This window comes from Sapajus apella, unplaced genomic scaffold (genome assembly GCF_009761245.1).
Source record: "Sapajus apella isolate SASKATOON/1434 unplaced genomic scaffold, GSC_monkey_1.0 scaffold20, whole genome shotgun sequence".
NCBI classification, from domain to species: Eukaryota; Metazoa; Chordata; class Mammalia; order Primates; family Cebidae; genus Sapajus; species Sapajus apella.
The window spans coordinates 7,146,096-7,169,686 of NW_022436960.1; the positions used below are offsets into that span (position 1 = coordinate 7,146,096).

The following is a 23,591-nucleotide window of genomic DNA, read 5'->3' on the forward strand; positions in this document are numbered from 1 at the left end:
CTTCGACCTCTGATATCCTTTCTTCTGCTTGGTCAATTCGGCTGTTGATACTCGTGCATGCTTCGCAAAGTTCTCGTGTTGCGTTTTTCAGCTCCATTCAATTCACTTATATTCCTTTCTATTTTGTCCATTCTCGTTAGCATTTCGTCAAATCTTTTTTCAAGTTTCTTAGTTTCTTTGCATTTGGTTAGAACATGTTCTTTAAGTTCACAGAAGTTTCTTACTACCCACCTTCTGAAGTCTGATTCTGTCATTTCATCACACTCGTTCTCCCTCCAACCTTGTTCCCTTGCTGGTGAGGAGTTGTGATCCCTTCTAGGAGGAGAGGTGTTCTGGTTTGGGGTGTTTTCATCCTTTTTGCACTGGTTTCTTCCCATCTTTAAGGATTTATCCACCTGTCAAATTTGTAGTTGCTGGCTTTCAGATTGGGTCTCAAATCTTTCAGATTGACGTTCTGTTTGTTGATGATGAGGTTATTTCTGTTTCTTGGTTTTCCTTCTGACAGTCTGGCCCCTCTGCTGTAGGTCTGCTGAGGTTCACTCCAGGCCCTGCTTGCCTGGGGTTCATCTGCAGTAGCTGATGAAAAGTAAGGGTTGTTACCAGTTTTCGTCTTCTGCTATCTTTGTCCCAGAAGGATACCCGCCTAGTGTCAGTCTGATCTCTCCTTTATGACGTGGCTCTTTGGATATATAGGGGTCAGGGAGCTGCTTGAGGAGACAGTGTCTTCTTTATAGGAGCTCAAATGGTGAGCTGTGAGCTCTGTTGTTCATTCAGAGCTGGGCAGGTACGTTTAGGTCTGCTGCAGCAGAATTCATAAACTGCTTTTTGTTCCCAGGTGCTCTGTCCCAGGTATTTAGGGCTTTATGAGTTTCGGTTATGCTGTTGGCTTCTCTTTTTTTTTTTTTTTTTTCCCTTCAGAGCTGCCCTGCCCAGCAAGGAGGTAGCCTAGTCACTGTCTGCCTGTAGAGGCTTTGCTGAGCTGCTGTGGGCTCTGCCCAGCTGCTGAGTGAACTTACCTGCAGTCCTGTTTATATGGGTGTAGTTAGAACTGCTTTGGTGATGGTGGCCCGCCTCTATTGAGGCGGAGTCTCTCTGCAGTGGCGGATTGCCTTGGCAACGGCAGGCTGCCTTGGCAATGGCAGGCTGCCTCAGCATTGGTTGACTTCCTCCGTAGTGGCGGGCTGCCTCAGTAATGGCGGAGGCCCCTACCCCACAGAGCTGGATGGTACCGGGTTCAGCTGCACTTGCTGTGAAACTCTCAATCCAGAGTTTCTGGTTGCTGTTCTTTTGTGGGGGTGGGACCAGCCGAGCCTGATCGCCTGGCTCCCTGCCTCAGAGCCTTTTTTAAGTTTGTGTTCCAGTCGCCTGTTGAAGAGGCGCCGGGGTCTGTTTGTTTTCCCCTCCGGCCACTCACTGCACTGGCTTAAACAGCGGCACTGAGGTTTGTGGCGCTTTTTTTTTTTCTTTTTTTTTTTGCCCTAGAATCTACTGTCCTGGTTCCCTGTTCAGTCCCCTTTTTAAACAGACAAATGGGCGACTTTCCGTGGCTCCAATCGCCAGCCGAAAGGGCACCCGGACCGGTGTATTTTGTACGGAGAACCGCTGCTCCTGGGTGCCGACAAAGCAGCCGCCCGGGGCAAAGCAGCGGCACCGGCCGGCACAGCCTCGCTGGCCGAAACAGCCGCGCTGGTGACCTGTGGAGCTCCTCCGCCTGGGAATTTCCTAGTCTGTGGACAATAAAAATGCGGCGTCCACTGACCCTCTGCGCTTTCACTGGGAGCTGCAATCCTGAGCTGTTCCTAAACGGCCATCTAGGATCCTCCCCGACAATCCAGTTTTCAATGTACTTTCCCATATGACTTCCTTTTCCTTTCGTGATGACCTGGTGAGATAGAGAGGTTAAAGATTAGTATTTCTATTTTGCAGATTAATAAGACCCAGAGAATTTAGATGATTGCCCTCATGAGTAGCAGAAACAACAATAAACCCAGATATTTTGGTGTCCAGTTCAATGCACTTTTTTGCCCCAAGTGTCACCTTTCTGAATTCTCTTATGTCCAAACTGAAGAATGTCCAGTTTGTTTTGTGTTTTTTCTTTTTCAGTGTTATTTTTTGTGGTCTCTCTTATGAACAGAATTCTCAGTCCCCTTAGGTTCTAGTAAGGGCCTGACTGGCATTGTGTTTGTTATCTGTTGTTCACTTGTGTTACATTTATATTTGTGACTCCTTGTTCCTGCTATATTCTCATGATAATAAGGTGATTTATGACACCCCCCTCTACTGTTTATTCCCTTTTAAAAAATATTCTTATTTTAAATTATCCCTTGCCATTGAAACTTGCCACTTTATGCTCACATATAAAAAGCATGATCTGCGTTTAATGAATCTACAGCTCACTTACCAAAATGGTTAAGTATCGGTGCTGGAATTGAACTCTGAATCACCGTTTAGTAGATTTCTCCTCCTGTGTATGTCCCCTAATGTTGAGTGTCCAAGAAATGAGGCTTCGACCTACAGGGGCTTTATCTCAAAGGGGTGAAAGTCATTGCAGCCATCAGAGTTGAGGAGGTCAAACTTACTTAGTAATCCCCTCTTTCCCAGCTTTATTGCAGTTTGTTCAACTTCCTTATTTTCAATTTCAAATGCATTGCCTCTTCAAGATCCCAGTTCACTGTCTGGCTTTGAGGTGATGACAGATTTATTTCTTTTTGCCAGTATTTGTTAGGGTGATAATACTAAAAACTTAAAATATACCAGCCGCTGGGCATAGAAAAATGAGTAGGTTTCTATTTCTCCAGTTTTTGTACAATGTAATGTATTTCTGGGATTAAATAAATGTAAGTAGTTTGCTTCTTAAGAGCATTTTCAGTTATTTTTAATTAGGTTTTTTGGCTATAGGTAGATTCCAGTGGTCGATCATCCTTAGGTGGTCCAGTACTTCCTGAAGCAGATCAACAAATGTTACGAGATCTGATGAGTGATGCTATGGAGGAGATTGACATCCAACAAGCCACCTCGTCAGCAAACCCACAGGCTAATGGTAAGCTTAGGACTCTTCTCTGGGAGCACTGATGTTATAGTTGAGGCTTACATTATTTATATTCTCATAACTTTAATAACTCACTTATTAAGGATATGTATCAGTTTTCATGGATATCTGTTAATCATTCAGCTTGTGTCTACTCAGTGTCTAGTAAATAGGTAACTCTGGTCAGTATGGTGTGGGGGATACAGAGTGAGTAGAAGACAGAGCTTATGTTTCTGGTAGCTTGTAGCCTAGTAAAACAAATGGGCACAAGACTGGTGCCATTTCTTAGACCGATTGGGAAATGATACAAGAAAACACCTCAAAGGTGGTATATCCTCTGGAAAGGATACTGTTTGGAAAGGATTGGAATAATTTTATTAGACTTTAATGAAACTAAGATGACCTGGCTTTTTAAAAGTAGATAGTATTTAGGTTTATCTTAAAGAGGGAGGAGAAGGTAATCTTGGCAAGGTCATTAACGTCAACAGAGCAAAGAAAGAGGCATGCATGAGCCTCAGTTATTTAGCCATGAAACAAAAGTTCCCTTCTTATTGAAAATAATTAGACAATAAAGTTGGATAAGCAGAGGAGGACTCAGATGATTAGAGATCCTTGAAAGCCAAATGGAAGCATGTAAACAGTTTGAAGCCTCTATTTCAAAAGTATTTTTTCTAGCTGAATGGCCATAGCTATATCTTTATGTTGGGAAATCTTAATTAAAAAAATTATTTCATAGTGTTGTAAAAGTCTAGTGTTAAATGTTGCTTTCATACTAATTTAGGATAAATTAGAACTAAGGAAGCAAACTGGGACTTCTTGTGTTCTGCGTACTGCAATATTTGTAATAAATATTAGCAGCTAGGCTGGGTGCAGGGGCTCATGTCTATAATCCTAGCACTTTGGGAGGCTGAGACGGGCAGATCGCTTGAGCTCAGGAGTTTGAGACCAGCCTGGGCAACATGGTAAAACCCCATCTCTCCAAACAAACAAAAATTAGCTGGATGTGGTAGCATGTGCCTGTAGTCTTAGATACTTAGAAGGCTGAGGTGGGAGGATCACCTAAGCCAGGAGACAGAGGTTGCAGTGAGCCAAGATCATGCCACTGGACTCCAGCCTGGGTAATAGAGCAAGATTCTGTCTCCAAAAAAAAAAAAAAAAAAAAAAATTAGAAGCTATTATAATTATATGGGAAAGAATATTTAGTAATTATTTACTGGATGGCTTCAATATACAAGATTCTGTACTAGGCCCTGGGTACCTGTAAGGATGAGTAATTCTGAGGTACTGCTGTGGAAGTATTTAAAATCTAATCTACGAGTCGCTTAAAGTCAAAATGTCCCTTTCTTCAGCTTAGTGTTCTCAGCCCCATCACAGTGTTTGGTTTTAATGTATGAATGCAGAAAGAATTAGTGACTCTTAATATTTAATATAAACATATTAAAATATATGTTGACGTACAGACTTTGGTGCACGTGTAATCTTTAGTGATTGCTGCCTAAGGTTAGGTGTCCAATTTGGGTATCCCAGGCCTTAGGAAGTGGTCTTCTTTTCATGCTTGAATTGTTGCCTCCTTTGCCACCCAAAGCTTGCTCAACAGCTGTTCTCTCCTCCCCTCAAGCAGAGACTTCCTGTAGTTCTAGGCAAGGCTCTGCTAAATGTAATCATTTTTCCCTCCCATTGTAATGTTGTCCAAGAAGCTTCTTCCAGAGCGCCACCCATAGGACAGAATGTCAAAGGTGAAATTCTGGCTAAAACCAAACTCCACTCAACACTAACCAGCAGCTGCTGAAGGCTTGAGTTTCCCCAATCCCAACTCACTGAGAGGAAACTGTCTTAATGACATTGCCATTTGCCATTTTCTTAGAGAACTTCAAGTTTATCATTAGTCGTTTTATGAGGTTTTTTTTTTTTTAAACAGGGTCTTGTTCTGTCACCTGGGTTGGAGTGCAGTGGTTTGATCTCAGCTCACTGCAACCTCTACCTCCCCGGTTCAAGCGATCGATTCTCCCACTTCAGCCTCCCAGGTAGCTGGGACTACAGGTGTGTGCCACCATGCCCGGCTAAGTTTTGTATTTTTATTAGAGACAGGGTTTCGTCATGTTGGTCAGACTGGTCTCTAACTCCTGACCTCAGGTGAACCACCCACCTTGGCCTCCTCAAGTGCTGGGATTATAGGTGTGAACCACCGTGCCTGGCCTATTAGTGGTTTTTGATGTATTTCTGACTCTTGCTGAGGTGTTTTGGTTATTTAAGATCTCTTTAAGCCTCAGATTTTAGACTTATTTTAAGAAATGAGATATTATGACCAGCACAGTGGCACATGCCTGTAATCCCAGCACTTTGAGAGGCTGAGGCAGGCGGATTGCCTGAGCTCAGGAGTTTGAGACCAGCCTGGGCAACACAGTGAAACCCCATCTCTACTAAAATACAAGAATTAGCCAAGTGTGGCGGTGTGCACCTGTAGTCCCAGCTACTCAGGAGGCAGGAGAATTGTAAGAACCCAGCAGGCGGAGGTTGCAATGAGCCAAGATTGTGCCACCACACTCCAGCTCGGGTGACAGAGCTGGTGACAGAGACTCCATCTCAAAAAAAAAAAAAAAAGAAATATTATAGGTAAAAGCACATAACGTATGTCTCACACATTGACACATGGTTAAAAAACTTGTTATTGTTGTTAATATTTCAAAGTGTACCAAAAGGTTGTAATCTTTTTATCTAGGTGTTTTGGATGAAAAATGTCAAATTCCAGAGCCATGTTGTTCAGACCTCTTCCTGTTTCCTGATGAGAGTGGGAATGTATCCCAGGAGCCCGGCCCCACCTATGCCTCATTCTCTCACCATTTCATCAGTGATGCAATGACAGGTGTGCCCACTGAGAACGATGACTTTTGCATTCTTTTTGCACCAAAAGCAGCCATGCAGGTAATAAATTTATAACATTATTGAAGGCTTGAATGATGTTATATATGGAATTGACCAAAGGGTGCCTGGAGAAAATACTGTTGATTTTGTCAATTCTTTATAGTTCAGAATTACTTTGGTTGGTAATATACTATTGACAGTTTATAAATGGTTGCTGTACTTTACTATTTCTGTGATACATCTCATAGAGACTCAGAGGATAATTCTATTTGCAAAATTTCCAACATAGATTGTTGAACTCCAGATGTATTATGTAGTAACATGACTCTTCAAGCATCATGAAATTAAACGGCAGAAGGATCTGCTTCACAGCATTGCTAGTCCAAGAACTGGAAGAGATAAGATGTGGTTTGTGTGAAGGCTGATGGTTGGGGCATGTTTATGTGTATGTATAGATATAAGTGTGTGTGTGTGTGTGTGTGTGTGTGTGTGTGTGTGTGTGTGTTTGGAAACTTTCCAGTATTAACTGTCCAGTAGGTGTATTTGTTTACTAAGTTCTGTAAGTTCTGAGAACCTTCTGGTTAAATTTTTAAAAATCCAAACAAACTCAGGATAAACCTGTTATTAAAAGCATGGTAATATCATTCATATGTTGAAATTTGTTAAGTTTTGTAGTATTGACTTTAAACAAACAAAACCCACACACTAAATTTTTGCTTTATCAAACAAGTAGTGAAAGCCAAATTGTAAACTATAAAAAATCCTTATGAAGTGATTTACATGAAACAAAGAGAGTTTATTTTATGGTTAATAAAGCAGAGTATCTTTGTGATGACTAATGCCAGCAGCCATTACCTTATTTTATATATTGAAATTATTAAAAAGAATGTAGAAGCAAGAATGCCCCTTGAGATGTGCAGCATAATCAGTTGTTTCTAATAAGAAAAGAGAGTGTTACCTGTTTGTTTATTTTAGGAGAAGGAAGAAGAACCAGTTATAAAAATCATGGTTGATGATGCAATTGTGATAAGAGACAATTATTTCAGTCTGCCTGTTAAGAAGACTGATACGAGCAAAGCCCCGTTACACTTTCCCATTCCTGTGATTCGGTATGTGGTGAAGGAGGTCTCTCTTGTCTGGCATCTCTATGGAGGAAAGGATTTTGGAACAGTCCCACCCACTTCTCCGGCTAAAAGTTATATGTAAGTTAATTTCTATGTAAGTTTATTTGTCAGGCCAATATTTTCTTTCTATAGAAAAATAAGTATACTTTTCCATTTCCCCTTTAGTGAAAAAAAAGAAAAATAAATATAATTTATCATTTTAAGTATTATTAATAGAGTTGCATTAAAAACTGTGTAATTTAAATGTCACTCTTACAGTTTTCCAGTTGTGAACTTATTTGTATTGTTTGTATTTTTACTAAAATGTTGACTTTTATCATTTTCATTTAGCAGAAATTTTCAGGTATCTACTGTTGCAGAATTTAGAGACTGGAGAGACCTATGAGGTTGCAGAAGGATTTTATTTTAGGTACACACTGGCCCAGTTCATACTTATGTTCAAAATGGCTGAGCGGCCAGACAAAGGAGGCAGGCTTCTTTTATGCTCATAAGGGCGTGAAAACATGAAGCGGGAGGCAGGTTTACAGAAGCAGGCACAAGAGTCGTTAATTAACCTTGACATGTTTTACGACATGTCCTACATTTTGAGGAACATGTTTAGTAACTGGTGTTTATCTGTGCTGTGTGGCTTTGCTGCTGCTCTGAAACAAAACAAAGACTTACAGAACTCACAAGGAATGTGGAGGATAGATAAGGTTAATGGTTTACAGGAGAGACAGTTAATATTCCTCCTTAACTTGGGCTCTGGGGCTGGGGATGTGGTTTTTGACAGACAGTTCTTTGCTAAAGTTATTACAGTTCTTCTTATTTTATTAATTTTCCTTTCCTTTCCCTGTTCACTACTGTGTACCTATTTCACAAAAATGAGTAAGTCCTGTGAGTGACAGAGGGCAGTGAATTGCAGGAAGTGTGTCAGGAGGCCCGGGCATGCCTTGTCCCTCAGCATCCAGCAGGGCATGGAGCAGCGAGTCAGTGGTCATTGAGCACTTGTGAGACAAGTGCAGTATGCTGGTGCCTGGGAGAGAATCAGCTGGACGGAATCCATGTAGGGGGACAGACTTCTTTATTGAGGTGGGACGTGGCATAGAGGCTGCATGGAGCAGTAACATTTGGCACAATAGTTCAGCAACTTTTTCTCCTTAAAAGTGATTTTAAAACACGTCCAACTTTACTGTAATTCTTTTGTGTATTAGTTGGGATTCCTAGGACTTGTGCTCTGACTGTAAAGGGTTTACAAAGTAACAAGAAGCTTATAAGGAGGCTCATTTCTAAGTGTATCCTGTAATATGGATCCCAGCATCATACTTAGCTTTTTCTGTAGTTTTGAGTATTTAGCAAGCAGATTGTTACTGTAATAGCAGTAATAAAATGCATGTTTTCAATGTCTCCAGAGTAAAGAAGATATGGTTTGGTTTCTAGTAATTTGTGGCAGTGTTCTGAAAGCTCTGTACTCTTTCTTACTTTGTCTTTCATCTTATCATTTTCCTTAATGTCATTCATTGACTTTCTTTGACTATTCCTTTAACAAAAGGGTTTTTTTGTGTTGCTCATTTTTAGTAGTCCCCACAGTTCTCCTTCTCACACGCCCACAAGACATGGACGTGGTATGGCATGTGGAGGAAAAGGAAGGAACCATGACTTTTTAATGGAAATACAGTTAAGCAAGGTAAGATGGCATTTGAAAGGAAAAATCCACTTAAGTAGGACATTGCGGGGGTTCTTTTGTTATCCCCCACCACGTAGTCTTGAGCCTTAAGTCCCAACCCTTTGGATTGGAAAAGTGTAAGGATCTTGTATAAAACTCTTACTTCTTTTTCATTCTCAAGTGTTCTAAGAAGACTGAGGTGTTTTTCTTTTATTTTTGTTTACTTGGGCTACCCCTAGAGCAGTGGTTCTCAGAGTTGAGCAAGCTCAGAATTCCTTGGAGGGCTTATTAAAACACAGGTTCCTGGGGTCCCTGCCAGAGTCCTGATTCAGGAAGTCTGAGGCAGGGCCAGACTGAGGAGACACTGCCCTAGAGCATCTGTCTGGGAATGCCTGATTGGACAGTGCATCTGGTAGGTCCTTTATGAAGGACTAGAGACCAACAGGGCCAGACCACTGATGGCATCACACGCATTTAATTCTACCAGCTTGTCTGAGATTGTACTTAAGTGCCATATTTTAAGATAGTTAGCATAACAGTATTGTAGTGATGAGAATTCCATGTGTTTAATTGTCTCTGCTTCCTTTTGGAGCTTGAACCCTGTCTCCGTTGATTCATTTTAAAGCAATTTTATAGGTATGCGAGATAATAATTTTATGCCTTATTCCTATTGAGAATTTTCCTTGGAAAGGATAAAGGATTTTACCAAGGTCAAATAAGAAATACTAGTCAAGCTTCTCTGTGTATGGTAGGGTCCACATGCAGTAGTCCCCCTTATCCACAGGCATACATGGTAACACCCTCGGTGGATGCCCGAAACTGCAGATCGTACTGAACTTTATGTATGCTATGTTTTTCCTATACATACACATCTATGATAAAGTTTAATTTCTAAGTTAGGCACAGTAAGAGATTGACAACAATAATGAATAATAAAATAGAGCAATTATAATGGCATACTCTAATAAAAGTTATATGAATATGATCTCTCTTTTGCTCTCAAAATACTGTAAAGTTTTTGGACCTCAGTTGACCATGGGTAACTGAAACTGTGGAGAGCAAACCCTTGGATAAGCAGGGAGCACTGTAGATTAATAAATGAGTGAGCAAGTGAAGGAATGTCATGTTGTTTAGTTTTTTGAAAGTGGAATTGTAAGCTGAGGTAGAATTCAAAGGAAATGACGACCAATATTTTGCATTTTAAAGAGAAAATACAATGTAATAAAATATAAAGAATTGTTCCACATTCTTTCTCCTTATCTGTTAAGGTGAAGTTTCAGCATGAAGTCTACCCCCCATGTAAACCTGAATGTGATTCCAGCCTCTCAGAACACCCAGTCTCCCGGCAGGTGTTCATTGTTCAGGATCTTGAGATTCGAGATCGTTTGGCAACATCACAAATGAATAAATTTTTATACCTGTATTGCAGTAAAGAAATGCCTCGAAAAGCTCACTCCAATATGGTAAGAATTAACCTTGTTGTTCTTGTGTTACGTTAGTTTTGGAAACATATTTTTATTATCTCTAACTGCAGAAGACTTCGAGTAGGGAAAATTACTGGATAGCTTTTTTCATTTTAATGTGAAAAATCCCTTTTGAATGATTGCTAAGTTTTATTTTTAAAAAATTATTTAGGGTCCATTAACTATAATAAATTGATATCTGAGGAAACTAGAAGTTTATAGTGATCTATACAAAATATTTAGTATTGCTGAAGGTGTTCCAGCTTTCTAACATTCTTTATATTTTAGTAAAGGGGAAATGATTCGTTCAGGACTTTGGAGGTCCTTCGTAGAATTTGATTTTGGAATATGGGCCTATGGTTAGCTTCAGGGTTTTGGTAGGCTCCCGTTACTAAGTACAACATTATCCATTTGCAAGTTTTCCTCTAAAGAGCCTGTATCTTTGAGCAGATTTTTTTTTTTTACCCCCTGACAATGTCTCACTCTGTCACCCAGGCTGGAGTGCAGATTTTAGCTCACGGCAGCCTCAACCTCCTGGGCTCAAACTGTCCTCCCATTCAGCCTCCCGAGTAACTGGGGTACAGGTGTGCACCACCATACCTGGCTAGTTTTTTATTTTGTGTAGAGATAGGGTTTCCCTTTGTTGCCCAGGTTGGTCTGGAACTCCTGGACTCAAGTAATCCTCCCACCTTGGCTTCCCAAAGTGTTGGGAATACCATCGTAAGCCCCTGAGCCCAACCTTTAATCAGATTATTGATGGGGCATGTGACTGAAAAAGTTGGATTCAGGCTTTTAAGGAAAGAGGGTAAACAATTCCTCTTTTTCTCATATAGTATAGGAATAGGAATTTTTCTTTTTTCTCTCATTTTTAAAGGGAAGAAGGTCATCATATTATTGCAGAAAAATGCTGTTCTTTTTCTTGCCTTGCAGTTGACAGTAAAAGCCTTACATGTGCGTCCAGAATCTGGCAGGTCCCCACAGGAGTGCTGCTTGAGAGTGTCACTGATGCCGCTCCGCCTCAACATTGACCAGGTTTGTGGCATGAGCCTGATTCCTGCCATTGTAGTTAGATATAGACTGCATGTTCAGAATAAGGAAATTGTAATGTTTATTATTATTATTGAACTTTTATGGTGGTTACATACTTTCAGCAAACTTCTGATTAAGAACAGGGCAAATTTGTTAGACGTTTGGAATCTGAACTGTGGGTGAGTAACATTATTAGATGTTATTCCCCAGTCTCCTACTCATGGTGTGATATAGACCTTAATACCTGCTTCTTATTCTCTAATCCTTATGTACTCTACTCCCAGTTCAGATATGCATACATTTTCAGAGAGTATTAGAGGATTCCCTGATGGATTAAATGCTGCTCTGTCTTCATCACAGCATCTGGAAGATAATTCTTTGTTTGTTTGTTTGTAGAAAGTGATTTATTTAAAGAGAGAGAGAAACAGGATAAGTAGAGAGAAAGAAACAGCTAACTCTCACACTGAGTGAGAGAATCCAGAAAGATGGAATCCAGGAGAGGAAAGCAGCTTCCACATGGAGTGGAAGGGAATAGAGAGAGATGGAGTTTAGGAGGGGAAGACAGGCTTCCATGAGAGAGTGTGGATCTGGAAGATAATTCTTTCTGTACTGGGCAAAATGACAAATAAGTAAATTGGTGTAGCTGAAGAGGTCCAAAACAACAGAGATTTAGACTTTCCTTAAAGAAAACTGGGGTTGGGCACAGTGAAATCTAGTTTCCCATATTCTGGCAAGCACCCCATCAAATTCTTCTGGGCTTTGCTTTGACCGAGAGAGCTGTTCAAAACATAGCTGGTGCCTCTTACAGAAATTTTTCCAAGATGTATGAAAATGTGATGTTTAGTCGAGGTGTAGCAATACAATGATGAGACGCATGGGTTTGGAGTCAGACCTGGGTTACAGTCTTAGCTCTGTAGCTCGTACTAGTTATATGGCTTTGGGTAAATTACTTCACATCGCCAAGCTTTGGTTTCTTCATTGATAAAATGGGAGAAGTAGTTATACGTGTATCGTAATGCTTTTAAAATGAAGATGAAATAGATGAGTGTGTGAAAAACGTAAGCTGGGTGCCTGACACACTAGGTCAGGGATCAGTAATGTTAACTGCTGTTGTTATTAACTGAAGCATGTGATAACCGCAGAACATAAGTAGAGTTTTTCACTAATCTGCTTTGAAATCACAAAACCCTCTTGACAGAAATTGTGTTGATATGAGCACAGGTTTGGAAGTAGAGTATTTATTTGTGGCGTGGACATTATTAATTTGCTCAAATAGTACTGGTTGAATAATGTTCATTATTTAAATAAAACTTGAATAACTAAAATCAGGTAACTGATATTTCAAAAATGAGCTTGAATAGTATTTATAAACAAAAAATAGGCACTGTCTCAGAAAATGTACGGTGAAGTACAGAAGCTTAGCATAGCTTTACATTAATACTTACAGCCTCTGAGCTAGGTTAGACTTGCCAGTCAGTACTTTAGGTTTATGTTTTATCATATGAGAATAAGATATTTTGATATCCATACTTTAACTTAATTTATCCATAATTGGCCTAGTGGAAATATAATGGAGTATTTATGGGAAAATTAATCTGTGGAAATCACCAGTGTGAACAAGACTTTGAGTAAGATACATCTTTCGGGCATGACTTTACCAAACTTAGCAAGCCCAATTTTCTTTTTTTATTTTTCCTGACAATGTCTCACTCTGTCATCCAGGCTAGAGTGCAGATCATGGCTCACTGTATCCTTGACCTCTGAGGCTCAAACTATTCTCTCATCTTAGACTCCTGAATAGCTGGGATTATAGACGCATACCACCATGTCCAGCTAATTTTTTTTAAAAAATTTTTTTGTAGAGATGTGGTCCTATTATGTTGCCCAGACTGGTCTTGAACTCCTGGGCTCAAGTGATCTTCCCACCTTGGCCTCCCAACATGCTGGGATTACAGGCATGAGCCACTGTGCCTACCCTAATTTTCTTTAATAGACTTTTTTCTTTAATATTGAACATAATTTCTTATTTAGAACTATAAAACATTATGATTTTAAGGTGGGAAGTTACTAATCTTAGAACCATCAAGGAAATAAATCTTATGACTATACTAATGAAGAATGGGAAATAATTCATTAAGACATAAAAGCTAGAAAAACAAAGCCATGCTACAAATATGTAAGCCTTAATGAGGTATATCACCTTACACAGAAATTCTTTTTAGTTTGCCTCTTTTAAGATTGCCATACCATATTTTGGGATAGTAAATGGTCATTGAGTGGAAAACCAAATATTTTTGTTCATTTTTTTCATGTGAAAACAGATCAGTTGAATGATAATGCTTTGAGTAATATATTTCTAACTAAGCATATCCCCACTTATTCGTCTTAATTGAATCATATTAAGTCTGAAAGTAACACATTATTCTTTCACGTTTTCAAAAAACTTCATTGCTATTGAAGTTAAGTGCAACTGCTTCCAAAGCTCAGTGTTCCCACGGGGCAGGCAATAAGCATCGCAGATGGAATGAGTCCCATCTGGTGGGTAAGTGGATGATGGAGGTCACACAACTAGGCAGTGTGAGATTCAAAATAGGAAGGGGGCCAGATTTCCTGCTAGCCTAGTGTCCATTTTAGTTTTGTACTGCCTGGAACTCTGCAAGAAAGGTGTATCAATTCATTCAAAACCATTTGGTGAATGCCTACCTTGACCCAGGTTCTATACTAGGATTCTGGGGATACAAAGATGAATAAGACATCTCTATCTTCAAGGATCTCTTTATAGTGGGGAAGATTGACATAAAAGAGATAGTTTTAATGTGCTGTGGTGAATACAAGTGATACAGATGGGCATGGGATGGTATGCCTGACCATAGACGGCTCCTAACCTAGGCTGGGAGTTGGGAAGGGTGAGGGTTGCTCAGGAAAGGCTTTCTGGAGGTGATGACATTCAAGTTGGGTTTTAAGGAGTGCAGTGGAGCTAGGCAGGCGAAGATTTTTGTAAAGTTACCAAAAGCCTTATTCTGATTGTGGATTGGGATTGGGAAACCATTTTGCTAAGTAAGATAAGTAAGTGCTCAGGCCAGGCTGTATAGGATGAATATGGAGCAGCACTAGTTTGCACAATTGTGTTTTTCATCATCATTGCTTCATTGCTTGAGTATGACATTAAAAGGAATTCTTTTAACACTGAAGTCATAGTGCAGTATTAATATACTTTATCATAGGATCTTAAGACCTATTTTACAAAGTTTAGCATCAACAATTTTTTAAAGTTTAAAAAACTGATTAACATTGAGGTCTTATTTATGTATACTAAAATGCACAGCTTTTAAGTGTTCAGTGGAGGTTTCATAGATTTACACACTTGAACAGTTACTGCCCAGCTGAAATATAGGACATTTTTCTTACCCTGCAGACTCCACTCATGTCCCTTTGTAATCCATCTCCACCATCCCAAAGTGACTACCGACCCATCTTTTGGTCACCATAGATTAGTTTTCTCCTGTTCTGCAACTTCATATAAATGGAATTGTATTTAGCTTCCTGTACTCAGTGTTAAGCCTGTGAGATCTGTCTGTGGTGTGGCATGTATCCACAGTCATTTTCGTTGCTGAGTAGGATTTCACTGTGGGTATACCACAGTTTATCTTTTTACCTGCTGCTTCACCTTGGGGTCGTTCTGTGGTTTGGCTCTTAGGAATAAAGCTGTTAGGAAATTTATGTCAAAGTATTTTTATGGGCATACATTTTGATTTCTCTTGGTTGAATAAATACATATATAAGAGTAGAATTTCTGGGTCATAAATAAATATGTTGAGCTCTCTCAAGAAGCTGCCAAACAGCTCTTCACAGTGCCTGCACCACTAATAGCCATGAGAGCTGCGGCTGCTTGCCGGACTTGGTACTGTCGTCTTTTAAATTTTAGCTCGTGTACTTTGTGTACATTGTGGTTTTAAATTGGATTTTCCTCATAACAGGTGATGTTGACCATGTTTTTCTGTACTTATTAGCCATTTGTGTATTTTCTTTTGTGTTTGTGAAGTATCTGTGTCTTGCTAATTTTAAAATTGTGTTTGGGTCGGGTGTGGTTACTCATGCCTGTAATCCCAGCACTTTGGGAGGCCAAGGCAGGAGGATTGCTTGAGCCTAGAAGGTTAAAATCAGCCTGGGCAACATAGTGAGATCTTGTTTCTACAAAAAATAAAAAATAAGAAAATTAGCCAGGCATGGTGGTGCATGCCTATATTCCCAGCTATTTAGAAGGCTGAGGTGGGAGGATTGCTTGAACCCAGGAGGTGGAGGCTGCAGTGAGCTATGATCACACCACCGTACTCCAGTCTGGGTGCCAGAGCGAGACCCTCATCTGTAAAAACAAAATAAAATAAAATGGGGTTGTTGCTCTTACTGATTTGTAAAGAGTTTAGCATAAATACCAAAATCAAACAATTTTGAGAACATTTTAAAAAGCTGGCGATTAGCGTCTCTTTATCTGTTATTTTGTGCATTTGTGGTGAAAAATGAGTAGAAACCATTGTCTCTTTAGCCTCCTTTTTTTTTTTCTTAAAGAGCAAATTGATACCTGAAAATTTACTGGTTTTTTTGAAGGTAATCATGGAGTCCACCATTTATGGTATTGAAAATATCACCATCTAGTGGCCAAGGAATAGCATATTATATGCTGTTAAACTGTAAACAAGTAATATTTGGTATAATATGAATTATATATGTTAAATGTGTATAATGGAAATAATATGTAAAATACATAACGGGAATATTATATATGTAAAAAATAACAATGTAATGAACAATTCATGAACCCACTGCCCTGCTTCTGAACCAGTATATTTCCACTACTGTTGAAACCACCGGCTTGCTCTGCAGTCTGTTGCTTAGTCTCCCATGTGCATGTTACCTAGAATATCCTTCTCATTTGCATCATTTGTACTTCTGAGATTTGTGATCAGTAGACAGAGCTTTTAGAATTGTCAAACTGTTTTGGTGTGCTACCAAATATTTTGACCCTTCATGTTGCATTTTGGCACAGTATTAATGTTTTATATTAGTTTAGGATTTTTTTTTTTTTTTGAGAGAGATTCTTGCACTGTCGCCCCGGGACTGGAGTGCAATGGCATGATGTTGCCTCACGGCAACCTCCATCTCCCAGGTTCAAGCGGTTCTCCTGCCCCAGCCTCCTGAGTAGGTGGGATTACAGGCACCTGCCACCAAGCCCAGCTAATTTTTTTGTATTTTTAGTAGAGACAGGCTTTCACTATGTTGGCCAGGCTGATCTTGAACTCCTGACTCGTGATCTGCCTGCCTCGGCCTCCCAAAGTGCTGGAATGATAGGCGTGAGCCCCTGCGCCTGGCCAGTTAAGGATTTTTTTAATGAAAGGAAAGAATAAGAAAGATTAGGCCCAGGCATATATATAAATATATTCCTGAAGATATATCTGTCAGTTTGAGTGAGATAGGCAAAATGAAGCTGCTGGTGATGGGCAAAGATGGCATGTATGTGCAATGTGAAGACAGAGCCATGCAGTTTTTGTTTGTAATTATGAAATTTCAGGAGAGACCACACTGAATGGACTATTTTGATTATTTTGAATATCATGTTCAATGAGGAAATGTATTAAGGCAGTCTAATGTATGATAAAAGCAGAAGTACGTCATTTGGAACTTTGAAGACACTAAAAGTATCCAGCATATGATTGTTGGTAATATCACCACAATGCAGAGTGAGAGCCGGCGCCAAGAAAGAGTGAGAGTGCTCCATTTCTAAGAAAACTGAAATATACTTTTTTTTTTTTTGAGATGGAGTCTCGCTGTGTCGCCCAGGCTGGAGTGCAGTGGTGCAATGTCAGTTCACTACAACCTCCGCCTCCTGGGCTCAAGCTGTTCTCTTGCCTCAGCCTCCCAAGGAGCTGGGATTGCAGGCAGGCACCACCATGCCCTGCTAATTTTTGTATTTTTAGTAGAGACGGGGTTTCATTGTGTTGGCCAGGCTGGTCTCAAACTCCTGACCCTGTGATCCACCCACTTTTGGCTCCCAAAGTGCTGGGATTACAGGGTGAGCCACTGTGCCCAGCCAAATGTACTTTAATTTAGAAATCCTTCGTACTTTTGTAATCTTTAACTTCTGTCTCTCAGTTTTCATACCTATATATTAATTTCCTCATAGAATTATGAGAATTAAAAGGTAAGTATGTGTGTGTTTCTGTGCGTCTGTGTGCACGTGTGTGTGTGTGTGTGGTGGAGGGAAGAATAGGAGTAATGACTGGAATAGAGAAAGGATTCAATAAATTGTAGCTATATTTGAACAATGAGTAAAATATATGAGTTTAAGATACTTTGTCTCATAGTTTTAGAAATAGGTGAGCTTTTTTTCCTTTTAGTTAAAATTACATCTCTTAATTTTAGGATGCCTTGTTCTTCCTGAAGGATTTCTTTACAAGTCTTTCTACAGAAGTAGAGCTTCTAATGACTCCAGATCCAGAAGGTATTAAATATGTATAGTTTGAAAAGGCTATACCAAGTACTTGGATTGATATTGATTATTATGGGGTTTTTTGAGAATGTACTAAAATATTTATTCCCACTTAAGTAAATGTGTTCGGTGTTGATTTTTGCAAATGCTGTTTATATAAAAGTAATACTTTAAAAGGTGAAAGCAAATTTTCTCTGTAACAGAATTGTATTTTGATTAGATAAAATATAGGAAAACAAATTAGATCAAGATTGATTTAAATGGTTGCTCAGAAGAAGCGTACCTAATTTTTCAAATGTGCACATTACATTTCAGTTAAAAAGTCTCCTGGAGCTGATGTCACCTGCACTTTGCCAAGGCATTTGAGTACCTCAAAGGAGCCAAATCTAGTTATTTCTTTCCCTGGGCCAAAACAACCTTCTCAAAGTGATAGTGCCAATTCAGTGGAAGTGGTTAATGGCATGGAAGAGAAGAACATCTCTGCAGAAGAAGCATCTTTTAGTGATCAGCCTGTGTTTTTTAGGTAACTAATTTAGTTTTGATAACAAATGAAGTTATTTTAGAGTTTTGAGGATTGCTCTGTGATGTGTGTGTGCTGGTAATCATGAAGTTCCCTCAGCTTTTCTTTGCACTGTCAAATTGTCAGCTGGTGTATTTATCTGTATGTGGTCCCCATCCAATTACACCTCCCTCATGTTCACGTAGTAACTGGTTCAAAATTCATCCCTTTCGATTCTCTGGCAGGAATTTCCTTGTCTCCTGGCTGCTGCTTTTCTCCTTCTGTCCCCTCTTTCCAGCACTGTTATGGTGTGTTTGTACCAGCCCAACAGGATATTATCCTTTTGCTCCTTTTCCTTTACATATCTCAACCTGGCTTTGCCTGCTTGCCTCTTCCCTTGTAGGAGTTTTCTACCTATTTTCTCTGTCTGCCTTTACCCATTGTCGTGTGTCTTTGCTGACCCTTTCCTCCCTGCTTAGTGGGCACTATTGGGAGACCCAGGTCCCCTGTGCTGCTGTTGTCTGCTGTGACTGCTGCCCAGAGGCTCAGCCAGCTGGAGCACAGTACACTGGAGTTTCCTTATTTTCAGACCTGTTCACTCTTCTCATCTGCTTTCTTTTCCAACCCTTGATGGTAGGGATGGTGGCTTGGCCCTATGGGAAAGAGAAGGGACTGAAGACCAATGCCCCCTTGTTATGAGGCGCAGTCAACGTCTTCCCTGATTTTCTGTGCTGCTTTCTCACACATCCCGCGTTCCTGATTTCTCTCTGTCTTTTCCTCTAGGTTCTGAAGTTAGACTTTAGATATGGGCCAAAGTCAGCAGTATTACTACTGGAAAAGGTTGTCACATTTTAAATACTTTACACAGTGACAAAAATAGAGAAAAATGGAATATGATAATTGGAAACATCTTGGAATAGATGATTTCTGGTGGTTCTAAATCTTTCCACCACCAAAGAAGGACCTTTTAAAATTAATTTCCCACATTGATCCTTTTATTTTGACAAAAACGTATATCTTAAGTGATAATTTCCATTCTTATTTTATATTATTCACATATAAACTGCCAATTTGGTTTCGGTAAACGTGGGCCTGAAAGCAAAGAAATTTACCTTTTTCTTTTTTTTTAGCCAAAAGAAGTAGAGTTACTTATTTATTTAGGTTTAAAAAGTACACAACCCCTGTACTTACTTAGGTAAATGTTTATTTTTTTATTAGACTATTTCAAATATTGAGAATAGCTTATAGATTTTCATTTGTAGTCTCAAAAGCTCCTATCAGTGCTATAGTCTAAATTATACACCTTACAAATGAGGAAGAGAATGCCCAGAGAGGTGAGCTGACTTGCTCAAGACCACATAGTTAGTGGCCAAGGCATGGCTAGAATGCAGGTCTTCTTATCCCTAATCCAGAAAATTCAGTACAGGTTTTAGTAATGCCACAAGAGCCCTGTTCCTCCCCATAAGCAGTTCTTCTTCAAAAACATTTTTTGAGCACTTAACTGTATGCAAGGTTTTGATCTAGGCACAAATGAACAAAGTAGAAAAATATTTTATTTAATTGAATTTACAAATTGAGATTACAAATAATTAAAAGAATTGGTTTGTCCTATTATATATGCCATGGAGAAAAAAAAAAAAAAAAAAAAAGTAGGAAAGGAGAGTATTGAGATGGTACTGGCCAGACAGCCAAGTGGAGGATTCAGGGGGTGGGTGTGACCTGGGGGTCCCAGGCTTCTTGTAGTAATTGGTGTAAATATAACATCTCCATTTTGTTGTTAGGTGAAGTGGACTTTTGTGAGATGGCTTAGGATGTAACTACCAACATTAATTCTGTGGGGAAAACTGTGTTTGAAGTTTCAAACACTGTTTGTAGCCAACGTGTGGAAGCCAGCTCATTGTGTTAGATGTGTACCATCAGTGTACAACCAGCCCTCTATATCTACAAATTCTACATCTGAGATTCAACCAGAATATTAATAAAAATAACAATAAAAATACAAATAAAACATATAAAAACGATTTGCTAGCATTTACATTGTATTAGATATTGTAAGTAATCTGGAAATGATTTAGAGTCTATGAGAGGATGTGTGTGGGTTATATGCAAATACTATCTCATTTTATATAAGGGACTTGAATGTCAAGGGGTTTGGTATCCACAGGGGTCCTGGAACCAACCCACTTCAGAAACCAAGGGACAACTGTATAATTATAACTTTTTCTCACACCACTCCCTATATTGGTTTGTCAATATTCTGTTTACTTAGAAACATTAATTTCAAGGATTCTCACAAAATTTAACAATGTAGGTGGCATTTTAACAATTTCTGAAGACCGAGCGGCAGAGAGTTTAAGTGACTTGCCGACAGTTGCATCTCATAGATGAACCGGGGTTCATGTCAGGTTTTCTGGCTCCTTTCACCAGGGAGTCAAAATAATTCCTTACCTCTTTTCTTTATATTTCTTGGTAAATGACTATGTGGTTTAATCTCGAAGGTTACTTTTATTAATTTATTCTTTGAATGAATTGAAAATATAGATAAGAATACATTTTTGTAAGTGTACATTATTTCATAAACTGAGAAACAGTTTTATATTTTATTTTGCTATCTTTTATTTTTATTTTCCCACACTATACCGACGTAACTAAAAAAAGCTTTTTGTGAGAAATGCAAATATAATAATATATGAGACAATTAACATCTGCTTAATTGTTATATTAAGAAAAGATAGAGCTAAAAGCCATTCTCTTTAGTTTTTAAGATATTTACATTATTTATTTTGTGGTTTTGTTTTTCTCTAATTGAACAAATTAATTTATCTCTAATTTCACCTATTAGTAATGGTAAATGTAAATAACTCTTCTCCTTCCTTTATCTTCAGAGAATTTAGATTCACGTCAGAAGTTCCCATTCGACTTGATTATCATGGCAAACATGTATCAATGGATCAGGTTGGGAAACTCCAAATATACTCTACAAAATTATCTTATCTGTTTTTCTAATGAACTTTTTTTTTTTAACTTTGTTTTGTCATAGTTTATATATATGTTTGAAATGAAGTGCAAAGTTTTTGAATTTAATTGTTTTTAAAGTAAGTATTTATTTAAGTACCATGAATAAAATTTGGTATAAATTGGATCACATGTATTATATATATTTTTGCTGTAAATATTTTAAGTCTTTTAGTATCAGTAATGATTACTGCCTTCACTTTCAAAATAACAATGCTTTTAGATGTTGAGTCTTAATTTACAGGTTAATTTGGCCTTTTTTTAATTTCAAAGGGTACACTAGCTGGGATTTTGATTGGTCTGGCTCAGTTAAACTGCTCTGAACTAAAGCTGAAGAGGCTTTCCTATCGACATGGGTAAGTAAACTTATTTGAAGCTTTAAGTGAAGTACCAAAATTAGTGTACAACAAATTTAAAAACTGAATTTTTCTTAGCAAGCATACACAGTTTTATGATATTTTATTTAGAGAGCTCATTTTTAGAGGACTCTTACAGGTTTAGGCACTGATTTCTGAGGGATTTGAAGTAGTTTGAACAGAGTAGTATTTGGAAAAAACAGTTATAGTTTAGGATATTTTAAATAATTTTCTAAGGTTGTAAATTAGCTTATTCAGTGGAAAGATTGGAAGTTCACAAGGTGGTAGTGGTTCTTAGTAGCAATTATTGGCAATTTAGAGACTTTGGGTTAATCCTGTGCCAGAGCCTTAGATGTTCAAGAAATAAGAAGTGGAAAAACACACTTACATGTATTACCTGAGTCTTGTAGAAATTATTAACATTAGAATTGGATTTTATATTTATATGTGTGTGTGTATGTATGTATGCATATATATATTTAGAGAAATTTGGGTTGTGAGTTAAATGGACGATTTAGGTTTCTTTTTAATTTGAAAAATGTTTACCAGTTTTTGAAGCATCTGTAGTATTTGTCTTTATAATTTGTAGATTTTGTTTTAAGCAAAAAAAACAAAAACAAAAACAAAAAAACCCTCAAATGAATCTATGTCTAGAAATGTATTTCTCCTTTTGACATACTAATAATAATTTCTCTAGTTTACTAGGTGTTGACAAATTATTCTCATATGCAATCACTGAGTGGCTTAATGACATTAAGAAGAACCAGCTACCGGGAATCCTGGGAGGTGTTGGACCTATGCATTCACTAGTACAATTAGGTGAGTTTTCTTTTTTTAAGTAGATAAGTTATTTTTTTAGATCAGTAATTTTTTTTTTTTTTTTTTTTTTTTTTTTTTAAGACGGGGCTTCGCTCTTGTTGCCCAGGCTGGAATGCAATGGCGTATTCTTGGCTCACCGCAACCTCCACCTCCTGGGTTCAAGCGATTCTCCCGTGTCAGCCTCCCGAGTAGCTGGGATTACAGGCATGTGCCTCCACGTCTGGCTAATTTTTTGTATTTTTAGTAGAGACGGGGTTTCACCATGTTGGCCAGGCTGGTCTCGATCTCTTCATCTCGTGATCCACCTGCCTCGGCCTCCCAAAGTGCTGGGATTACAGGCGTGAGCCACTGCGCCTGACCTAGATCAGTAATTCTTATCTCTTTGAGAATGTATATGAGGACCATTAGTCTAGAAAACTTACATATGTACTCGTACACACACAACTTTGCCTCCAGTTTTAGGAGTTAAAAACCCCAAGGTTAGAATGATAGAAAAATCTGAACTCCAGCACTGATGTTGATTTTGTGTTGACTGTTCTAGTGCAAGGCCTAAAGGACTTGGTCTGGCTACCCATAGAGCAGTACCGGAAGGATGGCCGCATCGTCAGAGGGCTTCAGAGAGGTGCTGCTTCCTTTGGGACCTCCACAGCAATGGCTGCTCTAGAACTCACAAACAGAATGGTTCAAACTATACAGGTATCTCTCCTTAGACTGCCTTAGACTAGACAAAGAAGAGCCATTGTGAAATGGTTGGGTCCTTTTGTTTTTAAGACAATACTGTGAAAATATAAAATGTTGTGAGTAGATAACTTTATTTGTAATGATTTAATGTCATGCTTGTTTTATTGCTTAAATGTTTAGTGTTAAGTAATTGGAATAAAGCAGTGGAATACAGTGTCAGATCTGTTTGCCCGTTTCAGGTAAATGGCAAACATTAAGTTAGCAAAGGATTTATTTCATCACATTTATATGAAAGGATCATAAGTTTTTTAAAGAAGGCATTATAGATTAAACGAAGTATTAAAGGTCATTCTAGTAAGCATTAAGCTCCATAGACAGATGTGGAAAGGTTGAATGTTCTCAGTGAACAGAGGAGGGGCTAAAAAAGTTAGCTCAATCCAGGTGTTCTTAATTTATACTTTTATGTTCTTGTTATAAGTCATCAGTTCTTGTGGTGAAGAATTCAGATATGCAGAAGTGTCTTCATCAGGGCTTGTGAGTCCCTCTGCTCTTCTTCCCTCCCTGTAGGAAGTGCTCTGCTGGTCTG

The 23,591-nt window shown here is 38.7% G+C and overlaps 1 protein-coding gene across 2 annotated transcripts in view; it reads left to right on the forward strand.

Annotated features, from left to right (window-relative positions):
• ATG2B (autophagy related 2B) overlaps positions 1-23,591 on the forward strand; it is a 91,599-nt gene that overhangs the window by 59,759 nt on the left and 8,249 nt on the right. For both annotated transcript variants that reach the window (XM_032287485.1, XM_032287486.1), the window contains exons 29-40: positions 2,899-3,040; positions 5,748-5,950; positions 6,866-7,092; positions 8,572-8,680; positions 9,928-10,122; positions 11,053-11,154; positions 17,569-17,647; positions 17,951-18,158; positions 21,020-21,089; positions 21,423-21,505; positions 22,203-22,324; positions 22,866-23,020. In XM_032287485.1, the coding sequence (XP_032143376.1) occupies positions 2,899-3,040; positions 5,748-5,950; positions 6,866-7,092; positions 8,572-8,680; positions 9,928-10,122; positions 11,053-11,154; positions 17,569-17,647; positions 17,951-18,158; positions 21,020-21,089; positions 21,423-21,505; positions 22,203-22,324; positions 22,866-23,020 (1,695 nt within the window). The remainder of the gene's footprint in view (positions 1-2,898; positions 3,041-5,747; positions 5,951-6,865; positions 7,093-8,571; positions 8,681-9,927; positions 10,123-11,052; positions 11,155-17,568; positions 17,648-17,950; positions 18,159-21,019; positions 21,090-21,422; positions 21,506-22,202; positions 22,325-22,865; positions 23,021-23,591) is intronic.